Source organism: Stegostoma tigrinum, chromosome 6 (genome assembly GCF_030684315.1).
Source record: "Stegostoma tigrinum isolate sSteTig4 chromosome 6, sSteTig4.hap1, whole genome shotgun sequence".
NCBI lineage: Eukaryota > Metazoa > Chordata > Chondrichthyes > Orectolobiformes > Stegostomatidae > Stegostoma > Stegostoma tigrinum.
The window spans coordinates 89,778,385-89,796,322 of record NC_081359.1 but is presented as its reverse complement, the minus strand read 5'-3'; the positions used below and the strand labels follow the sequence as shown (position 1 = coordinate 89,796,322).

The 17,938-nt window shown below is 40.5% G+C and overlaps 1 protein-coding gene across 4 annotated transcripts in view; it reads right to left on the bottom strand.

The window, feature by feature from the left end:
* Window positions 1–324: 324 nt before the first annotated feature.
* Window positions 325–17,938, bottom strand: part of LOC125453648 (anosmin-1) — a 209,486-nt gene continuing 191,872 nt past the window's right edge. For 3 of the 4 annotated variants that reach the window (XM_048533483.1, XM_048533480.2, XM_048533484.2), the window contains 5 exons: window positions 8,833–8,927; window positions 6,758–6,929; window positions 4,099–4,319; window positions 1,534–1,675; window positions 325–1,244 (listed from right to left, as the gene is read on the bottom strand). In XM_048533483.1, the coding sequence (XP_048389440.1) occupies window positions 1,192–1,244; window positions 1,534–1,675; window positions 4,099–4,319; window positions 6,758–6,929; window positions 8,833–8,927 (683 nt within the window). In that variant the 3' untranslated portion in view covers window positions 325–1,191. The remainder of the gene's footprint in view (window positions 1,245–1,533; window positions 1,676–4,098; window positions 4,320–6,757; window positions 6,930–8,832; window positions 8,928–17,938) is intronic. The other variant, XM_048533481.2, reaches the window with a different exon arrangement.

Below are 17,938 nucleotides of genomic sequence, written 5' to 3'. Positions count from 1 at the left end.
TATTGACATCTATGCCATAGTTAAAAGGACTAAACCTCAGCCACAAAGAATCTCGGATAAGGAGGACAGTGCCTGAACCTAGATGTCACAGTGGAGGTGAAGATTGCAGATACCAGCTTCTTGGAAAACCACAGCCAAACATCTGAAACATCCTCGTCACTCACAGCAAAATGGCCTTGCCAACACAATCAATATGCATCTATAAATTATCAACGTACAAAATATTCCATGAACAATATTTAAACTGAATTAATCTGATAGTTAAGCACGTCATTTTTTTAAAAAATGTGGAGTTCTAATCACAGGCATTTTGTCTATGTACTTGTTTACGGGAGTTATTTAATACTTCAACAATATGTACAAAGTCTAACATGAAAATATTGAGTAATGTAACTTACAACAAATTCTATTTACAATTCAATTTTTACAAAATGTCTTTACAAGAGGTTCATTATCTCAAAGACAACCAAGATACACTAAATGGACCAAGAATGGTGTTATACAATAATAAATATTGATCTAAAAATGACTGTAATGAGGGTCATGATTTCTACAGCCAGTTCGGTAATAGACAAAACAGTACAGGTATTTCCACACTACATATCATTCCAAAATTAAAAAGTAAATAATTTGTACATATAGACTTTGTTAATTATTCTGTAAACTGTATCATGTTAATATATTCATTCAGCAGAGGTAACATAGACATAAGGTTCATGCCTATATGGAACACTGACAGGTCTACCATGCAGTCATATTTTGCAAACATCTGATAAGATTCATTTACATTATAATTTAATAACTTTATTACATGCAATAGATTAATTAACTGACATAATTATCATTCCCAGTTAAAATATTCAGCTTCTAGTCACATTTTTGTAGCTGTCTGTCGATCACAGGTATCCACAGGAAATATGTAAAAATGTTGCATATATCTGGATCAGCACATTCACAAAACAGGTTAATAAATAGCACAATTTCAAAGCCATCCTCTGAAGGTACATTACAGTGATGATAACATTGAAGCATACAATTTTTATGGCACTGATTTGATCATCTAATTTTAAAAGGAGCATCTGGAAGAGACAATCTTCTGCCTTCGTTTTCTATTGGAGAAGGGAGATGAACCTTATTTTTTATTCTTGTCACATCAACAGTCCTTAAGCATCTTCTGTTATTAGAATTGTTTCAATGTTTTACTGATACTGGTTTTTGCTGCTGATGATGTTTCAGTCTGGAGCCTAAGATAAAACAGATGAAAGACTGGCATAAAGAAATAAAACACCATTCAGAAATAGTACCAACGTCACATGCCTTACCATTGATATGTACAAACATCAGTAGTTGAAAATTAGAAAAACAAAATTGCTAGATGACAATGAATGCTTATTAACTTACATATAAGTATTACAATTTTTAAGATAAATTCTGACAAATTCAGCATCTGTAATTATTGCCTTGTGAATTCAAACTATTGACAATATATGACATTATTCTCAATCACAGGTTAATGGAAACACTGAAGCTTACTATATAACAGGGATGAGGTTAAGCTAGGTGTCTGGAATGTTTTGACAGTAGCTGGTCCTTCTCCAGCTGTTGTCAGTAGCTGTACTTCCAACCTATAACATGTTGATGGCCTCAGATTGGGTACAATGAGCGAATGGTGGTCCTGAATAATAGAAACACAATATTTCAGCATTTTTTTTTCTAAATGAAGAATCAAATCAGTTTTACAGAATGTACAGAGTTGTCTACTGTGGATTAGTGAGATATAACTTACTTCAGGTTGTGGAACACCAAAAAATAGCTGCATTTATGGAGTTGATATGAGAAGCAAGTAAGTAGCTTATGGCTATCAGACCAATTTGGCATATTTTAAATAAAACACATTAACGTATTAGAAGAAAATAATTGTATCGCTATACATATATTCATGCAAGTTCATTCACAGTGATCTACTACACCATTATGTTTGTATCTTTCATGCTCATTTTATTGTTGATTTTAAGTGATGTAAAGATTCAAGGTACAGATCAATCATCCATTTTATGTAGTTTGCTGGAGTTTTCACATCACAGTTGTTTCCACGTGATCTACACACTATTATGCAAGAGCAGCAAAGGGCTGTTATAATGGAAATCAATCGGGGAAAAGCCTCACTAATGTTTCCACTCTTAAAGCACTGCACTTGAATATCACAGGCTGTTGAGTTCCACCCAAACGTTCACTGCTATGGACACGCTCAGCTTTCAGACAAGATGTTTACCTGTTTTTTTTCCCAAATCAACCTGTTCAGAGACATTATTACGCAACTTAATTCTTTGAAGAGGTGACCAAACATGTGAATGAAGGTGGTGCACTGGATGTGGTATACGTGGATTTAAGTAAGGTGTTTGATAAGGTTCCCATGGTAGGCTCATGCAGAAGGTAAGGAGGCATGGGATAGGGAGAAATGTGGCAGATTGGATTCAGAATTGGCTGACCCTTAGAAGACAAAGGGTGGTAGTGGACGGAAAATATTCAACATGGTGCTCGGTTACGAGTGGTGTACCTCAAGGATCTGTTCTGGGTCCTCATCTATTTGCGATTTTTGTAAATGATTTGGATGTAGAAGTGGAAGGGTGGATTAGTAATTTCGTGGACGATACGAAGGTGGGTCGAGTTGTGGATAGTGCGGAGGGCTGTTCTTAGAGGCTCTCTAATCTCTACAAAGGGACATTGATAGGATGCAGAGCTGGGCTGAGAAGTGGCAGATGAAGTTTAACCCTGAAAAGTGTGAGATGATTTATTTTGGAAGGACCAACTTGAAAGCAGAATACAGGGTTAAAGCAAAGATTCTTGACAGTGTGGAGGAGCAGAGGGGTCTTGGGGTTCATGTTCACAGTTCCCTGAAAGCTGCCACCTAGGTGGAGAGAGGTGTTAAGATGGCATATGGTGTGTTAGCATTCATTAATAGAGGGACTGAGTTCAGGGACCGTGAAGTTATGCTCCAGATATACAAAAACCTCGTTCTGCCACATCTGGAGTATTGCATCCAGTTCTGGTCGCCTCTTTATAGGAAAGATGCAGAAGCATTGGAAAAGGTGCAGAAGAGATTTACCAGGATGTTGCCTGGAATGGAGGGAAGGTCTTAGGAGGAAAGGTTGAGAGAGCTAGGGTTTTTCTTCTTAGAAAGATGAAAAATGAGCGGTGACTTGATAGAGGTGTACATAATTTTCAGAGGTATAGATAGAGTGGACTTTTTCCTAGGGTGGAGGTAGCTATTATGAGGGGGCATAGTTTTAAAGTGACAGGAGATAGATATCGGGGAGACATCATAGGTAGATTCTTTGAGTGTGGTCTGGGTGTGAAATGCATTGCTGAAGAGGGTAGTGGAGTCGGCCTCATTAGGGGCATTTAAGCGGCTATTAGATAGGCATAAGGATGATAGTATAACTTAGGGGTGGAGGTTAGATAGATCTTACGATTCAGGTAAAAGTTCAGCACAACATCATGGGCCGAAGGCCTGTAGTGTGCTGTACAGTTCAATGTTCTACGTTCCAACACTGGAGCAGATGGGACTTAAACTTGGAATTCCTGGTCTAGGGATAGGGACAATACCAATCCACCAGAATATGGCCCCATGTGGTGTAAGAGAAGACCTAGGGAGGTACAGTGGCTCAGTGGTTAGCACTGCTGTCTCTCAGCACCAGGGACCCGGGTTTGATCCCAGCTTTGGGTGACTGCCTGTGTGAAGTCTGCTCATTTTCCCCATGTCTGCGTGGGTTTCCGTCAAAATATGCAGATATGTGCACCTGAGGTGGATTAACCATGGGAAATGCAGGGTTATAGGGTAGTGAGTTGAGTCTGGGCAGGATGCTCTTCAGAGGGTTATTGCAGACTTGGTGGGCTGAATGGCCTGTTTCCATGCTGTAGGGATACTCTTCTAGTCTAAGACACATTCTGCATTAATCTCAGATCATGCAAAAATTGATAGCCAGCATACACCTGAATTTCTGATCAGGTAAGGTATGACATCAGGAGCATCCAAAAACAAGTGAAGGTGTCAGTAAACTGTTTGAGATTACAATTGAATGATAGTAATAGGCTTACTGGTGGCAATATTTGTGACTGGGATATGATGCTGTTTGGTAGGCTGTTTTGTCGGCTTTCTGTGGTTACTTCAGCCCAGGTAACCTGAAATCCTGTTATCGGCTGATGAAGCTGTGCTTTAGATATTCTCCAGTGGAAGTGTCCTGTAATGTTCCCTGCATGAATGATGAATGATGCTGATAGGTTCTCAGGTTTCACCAACAGTTTGGGAATGGTTGTCACTGGAAGAGAAGAAAACAGTTCATACACCTGCCTGTCTTTCAAACTTACTTATGCCTATCTCACCAGCAATTAAAACATCCGATCGGTGATAACTTACTGCAAATTCTGCTGAATTGTAGTTCAACTTCCTCACTCCTCAGGTACAGAAGTGGAGCATGAACTTCTATTGTCTGTTATTCATTAAAAATCACACACACACAATCTCATATCTTCTGATAGAAAATGCTTTGTGCTCAATGCAACTGTCAATTTATATATCAGGGGCTTCATACAAAGTATGCAGGTGCCTGAACAATCTAGATTACACAAGATTATAATTTTGCAGACTTTACTTCTGAAAGACAATACAAGAACCAAACATCCAAAACAAAATCGTTTGAGAGAGTTGTTCTGGTATTTAACCCTATCCACAAGTATGTTTGGCCACTATCCATATGTAACTGCTCAACCCATTTTTAGAACAGGTTTTCCAATTGTTATTGAATGTTTTGCCTCAATCATTTGCATCAAAATATACATGAAAATCAGGTTGATTGTTACAGTTTCTGTGGCTGCAAATTGGCCTGGGCTTCAAAATTAAGCTTAAGTGTCATCCATTAACTCAGAGGAGCAACGAATCCTACAATCTAATTATATAAATGGCAACGGCATGGGGTGACATGGATGAAGTAGGAACAATGTTTGGGGGGTACAGGGAATAAGGGGTGAGGGCTGGAGGAATGTCTTTGGTGTAATTCTCTGACTAATTAAACCACAGGATAACGCTGGAGTGGGAAGGTACCCAACCCAATCTGCAGCTGGCAGCCTCCACTCTCTTTTTGAGGTGTGCTTGGCCAGCCTAACAGGGAATGCCACTCCCCAGTTTCTCAGGGTTGAGTTTTTGGGGCCAGGAAGTATCCTTACTCTGCACTTTGGACCTGGGACTGAAAATTAGGGACTGCCAAACAGGGGTGTCCAATTCTGGGGACACACATTCAGAAGAATCACAAGGACAACCCACAGCAGAACGACAGTGATTCAAGGCGGCAGCTCATCACCACCTTCTCAAGGACAACCAGGGATGGCAAGAAATGCTGGCCAGCCAGTGATGTCCACATCCCACAAATGAGTGGAAAAAAAGCATGGAAAAGGTACAGAGCAGTTTTAACAGAATGGTAACAAGGCGATTTAACTTCAGTTATATGGAAGGCTGTAGAAGCTAGAATTGTTCTGCTTGGAACAGAGAATGTTCCGAAGAAGATCTAATGAAAAGTCATAGTGGACTCGAAATGTTAGATCTGTTTTTCTCTCTCCGCAGGTGCTGCCAAATCTGCTGAACTTCTCCAACATTTTCTCTTTTTGCTTCCAGATTTCCAGCATCCACAGTAGTTTATTCAAATGCATATTTTATATTAGTTGCAAAGTATAATGTGCTTTTGTCACAGGAATCAGAAACAAAGAGAAATATCCACTGAGCCAAACTACCACAAATGAGCTGAAGGTAGGTTCTACTGCAATCAGGTTTGGACAGAAAATTTTCATTACCTCCATTAAATATGGCACACAGTGAGGAGATTCAACAGCACTGAAGACTGTGGATGGAACTGATTCTTTTTCTTTTTGAGGTGCCTGTCATGTGCAATTTAGTGTGTCTGGTCCATCGCCTCGAAGTGTCAGGCCTCGCACAATTTTCTGCTCCTCACCTCAGTAATTATGTAACCAGGCTCTTTGTCACCCTTCTTGGTGAATCACACAGCAGAAGTGAACGTACATAGGGTTACTGCAACTGACCCCCTCCACAACATCTCACAGCAGACATGGCCTAGAAAGCTAAGGTACAGCCTGCCTGACGGACAGGGACCTGGAGTTGCTGGTGACCGGGTGGTTTCTCCAGCTGACTATCAGAGAAGGCCATGCCATCAGATCCAGCAAGCCTGGACCCAGATAGCAGGTTGGGTCAGTTCTCTGCCCTGGGGTGAAGTGAGATGCCTCGCAGTTTGGGAAGAAGGAATTTTTGTGTGCGACAGGATAAGTACCACTACATCACATTCAAAGGGTCACCACTAACTCTGCCATTGCACACACACTTCATGAGGGCTCATCATCAAAACTCTCAGCATGCACATCCACTCAAAGGCTCTCATCCACTTCATTGTCTCTCCTACCCTCAGCATTTCCTAACCCCTCACTTGCTCTCATTAGAAATGGCCCATTATCCGAGAATCCTAACAAACTACTCAGTATTCACTTTCCCCACTTGAGAATTACTGAGAAGGAGCAGTCAGGAAGCTGAAGAATTCAAATTAACAGCATCTTAGCAAACGAGCAGGCTTCTCACCTCTTCACACTGTGGAGTTGGCATCTATTTATTAATCACACTGTTGTTTTGAAACACAGAGGTAGATAAAAATCGAAACATCAGTGGAAGAATACCATTAAATCATGCAGCTGTACTTACTCCCCTCACCAGGGCAGCTGCTGCGCTTGTGTCCTTTGCCTCGAGAGGAGGAGCATGATGGGGTTGTGAAGATCACTGCCTCTGCTCTTCCTTGACCCTTGGTCGTTATTGCTTGGACTGTAACTTTATATTTGCAAGAGAAATCGAGTCCTGGGAGAATTATGTAGTTTTCCTGTGTAAAAGATAAAAAATTTTTCTACTTAATGGATTAATCTTGTAGTTATTGCTCTGGGATGGATTAAATTTGAAGCTGATTAATATTTCAATGATGTTTTTCTAACTATTACATACATCATGGAAGAGAGAGAAATCTCATTGTTGTTTTCATATTTACAACTGCAGACGAGAACCACATAGCTTTAGGAGATTTTTTTGATATGTTGCATTTCTAATTGTTTTCATCACTCATATCTTCTGTATTTTTGTTTGTTCATCACTTGTACACTAGTGCAGTATTTATTAGTTTAGAGAAAATAAATCTGCTTCTCAGGAACGGTCAACCTTTTACTTCTGTGCTATTTTGCCATGCTTAAAACGGGATGGATAATACAATTAAGACAACTATTGTGCACTGGACTGCAGCCTTCTACCATCACCCTCTGTCTCCTGTCATTGGGACAATGTTGAATCTATCTTGCCCTGGATGCCATGTGCTTTTGCCTTCTTTGGTGGTTTCTCATGTGGGACTTTGTCAGGCGCCTTGTAGGGATCCATGTAAACTACATGAGCTGCCCTATCCTCATCGACACACTGGGCCGCCTCCTCAAAAAGTCCCAGCCAATTTGTTGGCCATGGCCTCTCTCTCACAAGGCCATGCTAACTATTGCTGTTCAGACCTTGCTGCTGTAGATGGATGCTGGTTGTCTTCTTCAAAATTTTCTCCAGCGGCTTCCCTACCCTTGATGTGGGGCTCGCTGGTTTATGATTTCCTGGACCATTTCTACCCCACTTATTTCATTTTCTAACTTTTTTCCCCCCGAAGAATTTGTTTCTTAAGAATCTGTACCTAGGTACATTTGTACCTGAGATGGTGCCATGATATGGCGACTTGTAAATTTTTCAGTGTACTCATTTCAGTACATGTGATAATAAAGCGAATTCAATTCAATTCATCCCCTGCTGCCTATTTATAACATAGGTGGGATTTTATGCATCACCATGGTCCTTCTGCTGTTCCTTGACATTTAGTTGATGGGTTATATCATGCTCCATCCCCCTCCATAAAGTTTCATACACGACAGGATAGGTGCAGGAATGTCTCCTCATCTTGAAATCCAGTTATGGAGGAGGGTAAAATCCAACTCTATGTGTGGCTGACATAACATCATAACTCAGGCCAATTAGTGTAGGACAGACTGGAGCCTACAGTGACTTGAAAAGGAAAGTGGCACTGTTGGGCTGCAGCAATATAAGCAACAATTCAAAACAATAAATGTTTAAAAAGTAACATGCAGGACCCCTTGCTCACCCTGTGACTGATGGGATGTTGAGCAACATAACGGAGTTCAGTGCCTACAGAGCCACTTCAATAGGTATGTGGCTTGGCTAGGCAGGGTTACAAAAAATCCTCAAGGATCACCATTCCAGATGATGTCCAATGAGTCCAGATAGAAGCGCAGTTCTGTGATATTGTTTAGCAACTGGTTTGGTGAACAAAATGAAGCATGTCATCATTTTACTGTACTTTCTGCAATGTCCGTACTGAATTGCTTCATATAGACCGTCTTGATAATTTACAAATAAAGCATATTTTTGCAATGAAGTGTGTGTGGTTATTGGGTAAGGACAGAAATTTTGGGACTGTGTGATACCATTCATACTCAAATTTGCTATTTACGGTCTGCATGCACATACAATAAGTGATGACACAGAGATCTAAACTTCCTGAGGTCTCCAGTTGACTGTCAAGACATATGACAGCAATTAGGTGTGAAAGGAGAGAAAATTGCAGGGAGGTAATAAAAATAAACAGAGTTCTGACCCTCATGATTGAAGTTAATGCCATAGAAGCTCATTAAAGTCATGCACACGTGATCGATTAACACATGGAAGGATGCTGTGGCATTGGAACCTACATGGGAGATGGCTTTTCTGGAAATTGTGGTCTCATTGTGCACACAGGACTCCGGCATCCACTGAACAAGGTATCGCTCCACAATGTTACCTGGATCTGGAAACAATGCAAGTTGCATGTTATTATCCAATAAAAATTCTAGACCAAATTAAAAGACATTGTTTTGTCACAACATAAGGTTGGCAATGACATGTGACAAAAAAATGTTCAAGGCAAGATTTGGCCTAGGGAAAGACAGGGCCAAGTATTCTGATTGTTCTTTCTTTGAAGAGGAAATGTTGACAAGATCTGAAAGCAAACCTGTTATTCTGATTCAAGGTGGATTCTGATTCAATCTTTGATGTGAGTCAGCGCTATCATAGAGGCCTCTATGAGATGTATACCTTCGCAACTTTAGATCTTGCTTCAGTAAAAATTCTCAAGAACAATTAAAGTCAGCAACTGAGATTTAGGCTGCTCCAGCATCTGACCAGCACATACCCTGGAAATGTTCTGCTCACAAAAAATACACTGAACTACCTGTTGCCTGCCTGGCCAACATCTGTGTCTCTGGCTCGCTGAAGTGTTCCAATGAAGCTCAACGCAAGATAGAAGAACAACACCTCATTTTCCACTTGGGAACCCTGCAGCACTCCCAACTCAATATCAAGTTCAATAAGTTTATGGCCTAAACTCTAAGTCCCAGCCCCCCTACCCCACACGCCAGGCCTGCTATTACACACTACCCTATTGTTAGTCACTAATAGTCCCCATTAACAACTATTCACCCTCCTAGTCTGATCGTTATCACATCCTTTGCCTATCCTTCTCTCTCTTTAGGCTCTATCCTATCGTTTACACCCTCCCCCACCCAACTCCCTATGTTCTGCAGATAAACTTATGTTTTCCCAGCTACCATCAGTTCTGAGGAAGGGCCACTGGACCCAAAGCATTAACTCTGTTTTTCCCTTCATGGACGCTACCAGACCTCTTGAGCTTTTCCAGCAATTTTGTTTTTGTCCCTGGAAATCTGAATTCAGTTGTTTTACATCTGGATAAATAAATAAATAATGTAGTGGTGATTTGGGCTGATCAGTGGGATGAGAAGGCTCAGGGCTAACAAACATTAATAACCTCATTATGTACAGAGATTGAAACCCCTGCCCAAGTGTCAAGTATTATATACATTCGATTCCCCGTGTTAAGCATCTTTTGCACGTGCCCTCTCCCCACCATTTTTTTTTATTTTGACAGTGAAAATGTGCAGATCTCTGCTCTGAAATCAACACTTCGAGGTTTCAGGACATCGTTCATTCTCGCCTGCTTAGCTCTGACCACATTGAAATTATACAGGGCTTATGATGCAACCTCACAATCTCAGAAAATACATTTGCATGGATAAATCCTCTTCAAATCGACTCTACACGACCTGCTGAGTGTGTAGAGTTAACATTTTACAAAACACAAAGGAAACCAAGCCTACAATGGCCCAATTGTGTCCCAGCTGTATGTTTGACTGGTCTACAAAATAAAAGCTGTCAGCATCAATGGTTGGTTAAAGTTTGAAGCTTGATTAAAATGCTATGAGCATGTAGTGCACCCAAAGCCAATTCCACCCAAACCACTCCTGCTACAACAAAATACACATTTTCAATTAAGATTTGCTATTGCCGGCCTCAAATAATGGGGTAAACATGTTAGACCATAAGACATAGGAGTGGAAGTAAGGCCATTTGGCCCATCAAGTCCACTCCACCATTTAAATCATGGCTGACGGGTATCTCAACACCATTTCCCTGCACTCCCCCCGTAGCCCTTGATTCCTTCTGAGATCAAGAATTTGTCGATCTCTGCCTTGAAGGCATCCAACGTCCCGGCCTCCACTGCACTCTGCGGCAATGAATTCCACAAGCCCACCACTCTCTGGCTGAAGAAATGTCATCTCATTTCAGTGTTAAATTTACCCCCTCTAATTTTAAGGCTGTGCGTACGGGTCCTAGTCTCCCCACCTAACGGAAACAACTTCCTAGCGTCCACCCCTTCTAAACCATACATTATCTTGTAAGTTTCTATTAGATCTCCCCTCAACCTTCTAAACTCTAATGAGTACAATCCCAGGATCCTTGGCCGTTCATCATACGTTAAACCTACCATTCCAGGGATCATCTGTGTGAATCTCCGCTGGACACGCTCCAGGGCTTGTATGTCCTTCCTCAGGTGTGGGGCCCAATATTGGACACAGTATTCTAAATGGGGCCTAAGTAGAGCCTTATAAAGCCTCAGAAGCACATCGCTGCTTTTATATTCCAAACTTCTTGAGATAAACGACAACATTACATTCGCTTTCTTAATTACGGACTCTACCTGCAAGTTAACCTTTAGAGAATCCTGGACCAACACTCCCAGATTCCTTCGCACTTCTGACTTGCGAATTTTCTCACCGTTTAGAAAATAGTCCATGCCTGTATTCCTTTTTCCAAAGTGCAAAACCTCACATTGAATTTCAGCCATTTCCTGGACCACTCTCCTAAACTGTCTAAACCTTTCTGCAGCTTCCCCACTTCCTCAGTACCATCTGCCTGTCCACCTATCTTCGTATCATCGGCAAACTTCACCAGAATGCCCCCAGTTCCTTCATCCAGATCATTAATATATAAGGTGAACAGCTGTGGCCCCAACACCGAATCCTGCAGGACACCACTCATCACCGGTTGCCATTCCGAAAAAGAGCCTTTTATCCCAACTCTCTGCCTTCTGTCAGACAGCCAATCCTCAATCCAAGCCAGTAGCTCAACTTGAAATGTTGTGTTTGGCACTAAGTCATAGATATGGAAAGCTTTGTGGTGGGACAATTAGTAGTGTACAGACATGGCTTTATACTCTCTGGGTACAACATACAGTGGTGACCTCCATCAATAGAAATGTGACAGTAGATGAGAATACATTCCTAAATTCACGGTTTTACAGTTTCAGGCCGATGATCATCGAGATAAATCAGCAGAATTAAACCATCTCTACCTGGCATCACAGATCACTTACCTCCAATTTTAATGCTAATCCTAACAACAATTCAAAATGCGAACGTACATTAACAATGGTTCAGCATTTGACTGGACATCAAAAGCTTGTTTGTAGTTTTAGGATCAAAGCAACTTTTTTTATAGCAGTGGGTCTCTGTTGGCAGTGATTGTTGAAAGCAAGCTGGAAGCTTCATGAAATAAAAGATGACTTGAGAAATAAATTAAAGGTAATATTGATCAGAGACTGCTGCAAGTGAGGCTTCTTGAGAAGTCTAGTTTGACAAATAACTTGCTTCACTGGCATAAATGGTGCGCATGAGACTTTGGGGCATTACAGAAGCAGTTAAGTGGGACTTTTGTTAGCAATCCCAAAATAGACCATGCAAAATTAGACACCCTTTTAGGAAATTCAATAGCAGAGGTCAATTATTTCATCAATTCATGTTAATGAGAAATAAATAAAATGTAACTGTAATGGGCAAACATTACATAGAATGCATTTTTTTATGCATTCTAACTAACAATGATGTCCTGTTAAGCAAAGTTCAGTGCCGTAGCAGTAAACGCTAAAATCTACCCTATTGAATTGACTAGAAATCAAACTTTTTGATACAGTACTCAGAATATATCAGATCTACAGCCTTTAATTATGACTTCAATATCACATTATTATATACCATCTAAAAGACACTCAGCTACCACTTCATTTGACTGCCATGAGCATAAAAGTTGTCACTAATAGATGAACACTGAATATTGCGTACAGAACACCATTGACAAACTAGCAGGCATTTCTTTTTTGTTTTATGATCTCTAAAAGGTCTTTTACAACCAATTCAAAATCCTATAATTTGTCTGGTATGAGGCACCATTTCCGATGGCAGACAATGAATGCAGTGGCCAAACACTGAAGATGAACTAGAAATATCGGTACAATAACACACTGCAACAAAACTATATGTTGATTCCTATAACTGTCGGTAAGATTGAGCATTCTACAATCTGATCAGTTACTACACAAGCAGGATGTCTGGGTAATTACATCCTAACTCTTGTTATGACAGGCGGCCTGTTATGTTACTTGTGTGAATAAAACTGCTTTTTGGAAGTGTGAGACACTCCTGATTCTAATTGTGACTGAACACTGGAAAATTAAAATAGGCATTTGTCACACAAGCTGAATATTTATAGAGTCAACTGACAAACTGCATGAAATCAGATATTGTGTGTACTTATGTTGTTCAGTCTTTAAAATGGTAAGAAATTCAAAGGGGACATTGTTTAAAGTCCTGCAACCTGGGATTGACTTATCCCTGAAGATTCCAATATATTACCACTTCATTAGATTTTTTTTAACTTCCTTTTCAATCAAGTGCCAGCACCATTCTACACCAGGCCATTTTCAGGAATGTCAGGTCAGAGGTAGGACAGCCTCGTACCTGCACTCAGATGGATGAGGAACCTAACTAAGTTAACTCCTTTACTGAGGAGCTTGTTAAGTCTTCTCTCCCATAATGAGGGAAGTTTACAGACAGTTGGTGAGTCCCACACAGCAGCTGAAACACGACAAATTAAACAAAATTGCAGGGCGTGGGGTGTCCCATATTTCATCCTGCTCAGTAACCCGCATTTCTCATGGTGGTCAGACTACATCTACATTGCTGACAATCGAAAGGAAGGGCTGTGAACATTATAAAAAATTTTATAATGTTTTTCTGGTTTCAAAGAATGCTTCTACTGTGAAGCATTTTCTTTCCCTTCACCCCGCTCTCTGCTGTCTTGACCAGCTAACACCTTAAACCATGCAGCTGTCATTGCTACAGGGTTTCCTACTGATTCTCCGATTTATTATTTTTAAACACTCTATTTTTATTTATTTCAAATGCGACCACCTACAAAGGTAGGATTCAAATCCATTTCACCATATCATTGGCCTGAATTGTTATCCTAGTGATATTACCACTACACTGCCTTCTCCACTGTCTTTTCCAGATTAAACAAGACCTTAACATACAGTTCAAGCTATTCACAACACACAGAGCATTCGCACTGGACGTCCGCGTGCCAGGGTTATACGACATAATGAAACGTATGGGTCTATTTTGCTAGAATTTTCATCCCGGCAGCTCCCACATCATCACTGCAACTTCACTGGAAAACTCAATCGCAATAATATTAGTAGGTTCTCCGAGTCTTGCAATACTCTATGACTTCAATGAAGCTCACACGACGCGTGCTAAAATTCTTTTTATGAAAGTGTACAACAACCTGATTACTTCACATGGCCTTAGGTAAACAACACAATGAATCACCTTAACATTTCTCATTCCTCTATGGTGTTCAGGTTTACTGGAATCACCCCTCTACATTTATTCCTAAGGTAATGTCAGGGTGATTGCTCTTGATATCATAGTGGTGTTTGGCTGAGTGTGTCGTCAAGAAGGCCTCGGCAAATTGAAGTCAATAGGAATTGGAGAGCTCTCCATTGGTTGGAGTAACATAAAGGAGGATGGATGCTTTTGTTGGAACCCAATTTTTCACCCCATGGGGGATATTGCTGCGATGAGTTTCTCCAGGCAATGTCCCAGAACAAATCCTCTTCAACTGATCCAGCTATTGCCTAGCCTCCATCACACAATCCAAAGTGAAATATTAGCTGACGATTGCACACTGACAGTCCCATTAGTAACCTCTCAATGAAGCAGTCTTTGCCTGTTTGCAAAAGGTTCTGGGCAACACTTAGGTTACAGCTGACTGTGGCAAATGATTTTTGCACCACACAAAAATCAGGCAATAACCACCTGCACCAAGAGCAAAGCTATTCATCTTCCCTTGATATTCAACAACATTACCACCACTGAATCCCTTGCTGTCAGCATCTTCAGGATACACTCAACCAGAAAAATTACTGTCGCTGTAAAGAGCAAATCAGAGCAAGGAATACTGCCGATTTGTCTTGTTGAGGGAGGTTTTAATATCATGCAAGTTGCTGAAGTCTGACCAGCACACTTGTTACACGCCCATCCATCATCTAAAACTTTTACTCCCTCCACCAAGAGATGCACAATAACAACACAAAGCTCTTTCAATGGCACCTTTCATTTGGAGCCTTTTAAAACTGTGGCCTTAACAAGGGCAGCAAATACATGGAAACACTACTCCTCTTCAAGTTCCCTTCCACGCCACACACCATCCTGAGTTGGAACTACATCAGTCATTGTCGCTGAATCAAAATCCCTGCAAAAGAAGTTTAAGGCGGCAGCTCACCAATATCTTTTCAAGGGTAAATTACGGATCGGCAATAAATACTGACCTTGCCAGCAATGCTTTATCCCACAAATAAATCCCTAAAACCACATTCTGGAATGGGATTTGGAAATGGAATTTGAGAATGGTCTGTACCTGCTACCTTATTATTAGCTAACCATTCACTGTGCAATCAATGTCCTCCTATTAAACACGTCAAGAAGGCCTTAAATCTGTGTGGGACACTGAACTGGGTTTTTTTTTGGGATTTTTAATTTATACAGATTCTTATTACAGCCTGTTGGAAAAGATGCCAATGAAGCACAATGCTTCTTCCCGACAATAGGGGTGCCTTTTCTTCTGTTCATTAGACAAGAGGATTGTGCACATGCATTTGCTGCCCATTCCTAATTGTCCAGTTGGCAGATAGAGCCAAACACTTGCTGTCAATCTGAAGTCACATGTAGGTCAGACTAGGGCGAGGCACGAGGGCAGTAGATTTCCATCCCCAAAGAGCATTAGTTAAGCAAATGGGTTTTTACAACAATTGTCAATGGTTAGATGATTGCCACTAGACTAGCTTTACATACTGGTTTCTCTGAGTGAATCCAAATTCCACTACCTGCTGTCATGGGACTTAAACCCATGTCCACTGAGCATTTCCCTAGCATTCTGGATTACCAGTCCAGTGATATTAAGGCAATCTCAGCAACATGCAGAGAAGATCAGTCTGTTCTGTCATAAAGATAAAACTTGAGGAACCCTTTTGATGGCACGTACCAATGAAGAGGTTAACAGAAAAATATTTTTTATTCATTGTTACGATATACTTTTTAATGTGACAATGCGAGGTCTGTGCAATTTCCTTCAATGGAATCTTGGAACTCCAGTCCCGTTGCCTCTGTACTTTGTTGGTGTTCCAAAACTCAGAGGAAGCTGAAGCATCTCAGATTAATGGACGATATTAGCAGCTAACACTAGTAATACTTGCCAGTTCCTTCAAACCACAAAGATATCACTGAACAGTAAATGAATGAACTATTCAGCCCCTACCAGCTTCTTCAAAGAGCAACTCAAAATGTTTTACAATGTTCTGCTCTCCCTCTCTCCCTATTATCTTCTATTTCAAACATTTATCAACTCTTCATTTGAAGTTTGAACACATGCACAAGCAGGTTCAGGAACAGCTTCTTTCTGGCAGTTGTCAGACTGTTGAATGGACTCTAGCCTCAAATAATGTAACCTGTACAGCTCCAAGTCTTTTTGAGCTGTACTTTCTTTGCTGGCTATGGTGTGCCTGTACTGTTTGTAAACAAAGCTTTACAGTGTATTTTGGTTCACGCCACAATAAAAAAATCAAAATCAAAAATAAAACAAAGTCTTTCTCTCATGAGCAGAATGGCCTTTAATAATGTCACACAGATTCTGGGAAGGATTAACAATGCATAACTTAAGATGTTTTACTGAATCCCATACAAAATACTCATTTCTTTCTTTACAGTGCACACTACATAATGGAGGTACCAAGGGTCAAATAAAGGTTGCAACCTACACTTGGGATTTAAAATAATACTATAAATAATTTCAGTATTAGTTTTGGTTATGATATTACATTCACACTAATTATCTTTATCACTCCTAGTTTCGTCACTCTTATTTTGAACAAATGCTGATAAAACAGATACTACAGTCCCATCCACTCAGCAAGGCATTATTCTAACGAAGACTGTAGCAAACTAGAGAGTTTGTTGCTTAATTATTGTTAGACATTTTATATGTGGCTGTTGATTTGCTTGAAGTGTACACATAGACAAAAGAGGGACACCAGTTCTACTGGGACAACATAACTATCCTAGGACAAGCCAAGCAAAGCCACGCACGAGAATTCCTGAAGGCCTGGCACTCAAACTGGAATTTTAACCAAAATGTAGAGTTGGGTGCCGCGCAACAACCACAAGGAAACAAATCCAGAAGTTATACCACCCAGCCCAACAAGCCAAGGCACAAATAGCAAACAGGACAGAAACTCAGCACGTCATTGGAGGCACACTGATAATGTCACCTAGAAGGTTCATGAAACATTTGCAAACAAACTTAACAGCTCAGCGAGCAAGTCAACAACCCAAGCTACAAACCCTTTCAAATCCTTGAATGTCTGCTGCATACTTTTGTAAGTTCCTGCCGCAGTAATGTTCTCACAACTAGCACACAAGAGAAATCAATGCACAGCCAATACGACAATTAGGGTATTAAATAGAATTTTTTAAAACTTTACAGGAAAGGTGCTTCCTCCTCAATTTCCAATAAAAGTATCAAAAAGTCTCTGGGAAGGAACTCTGTGGACTCAGTGTCAAATGAAGCTCCTTCTAATAAGTTGAAAAATTAAGATGATCCTAGTTACACAATAGTTTCTCATACAAGACCAGTGCCACCTTCCCTTTTCACAAGACAACAATCATCATGTCACCACTAAATGATATCTTTGTTGATGCTCTATAAAGCACCTGACGAAATTGACTTTCTAATTGGCTTCTCCTAACCTTTAAGATGCTACTTGGAACTTAATTCTACAATGATCCTTTGGTCACCTGTTTCAATAACTCTTCAGGTGTCTTTATACTGTTCCCCTGGATCAACCTGGGAACAATTTACTATGTTAAAGGTGCTATATAAATGCAAGTTAGTGTGATTTTGAGTGCTTAACCCTCCAATGAAGTTATGCAAATTGATGTCATGTCAGACCTTTACTCCTAGGAGAAAAAGAAAGAAACATTTATCCTATCACTCTCGCTGGATACAAACTCAGCTCTTGGAAGTAGAATCACAGAATTATTATGGTGCAAATTCCAGCACCGCTAAGAA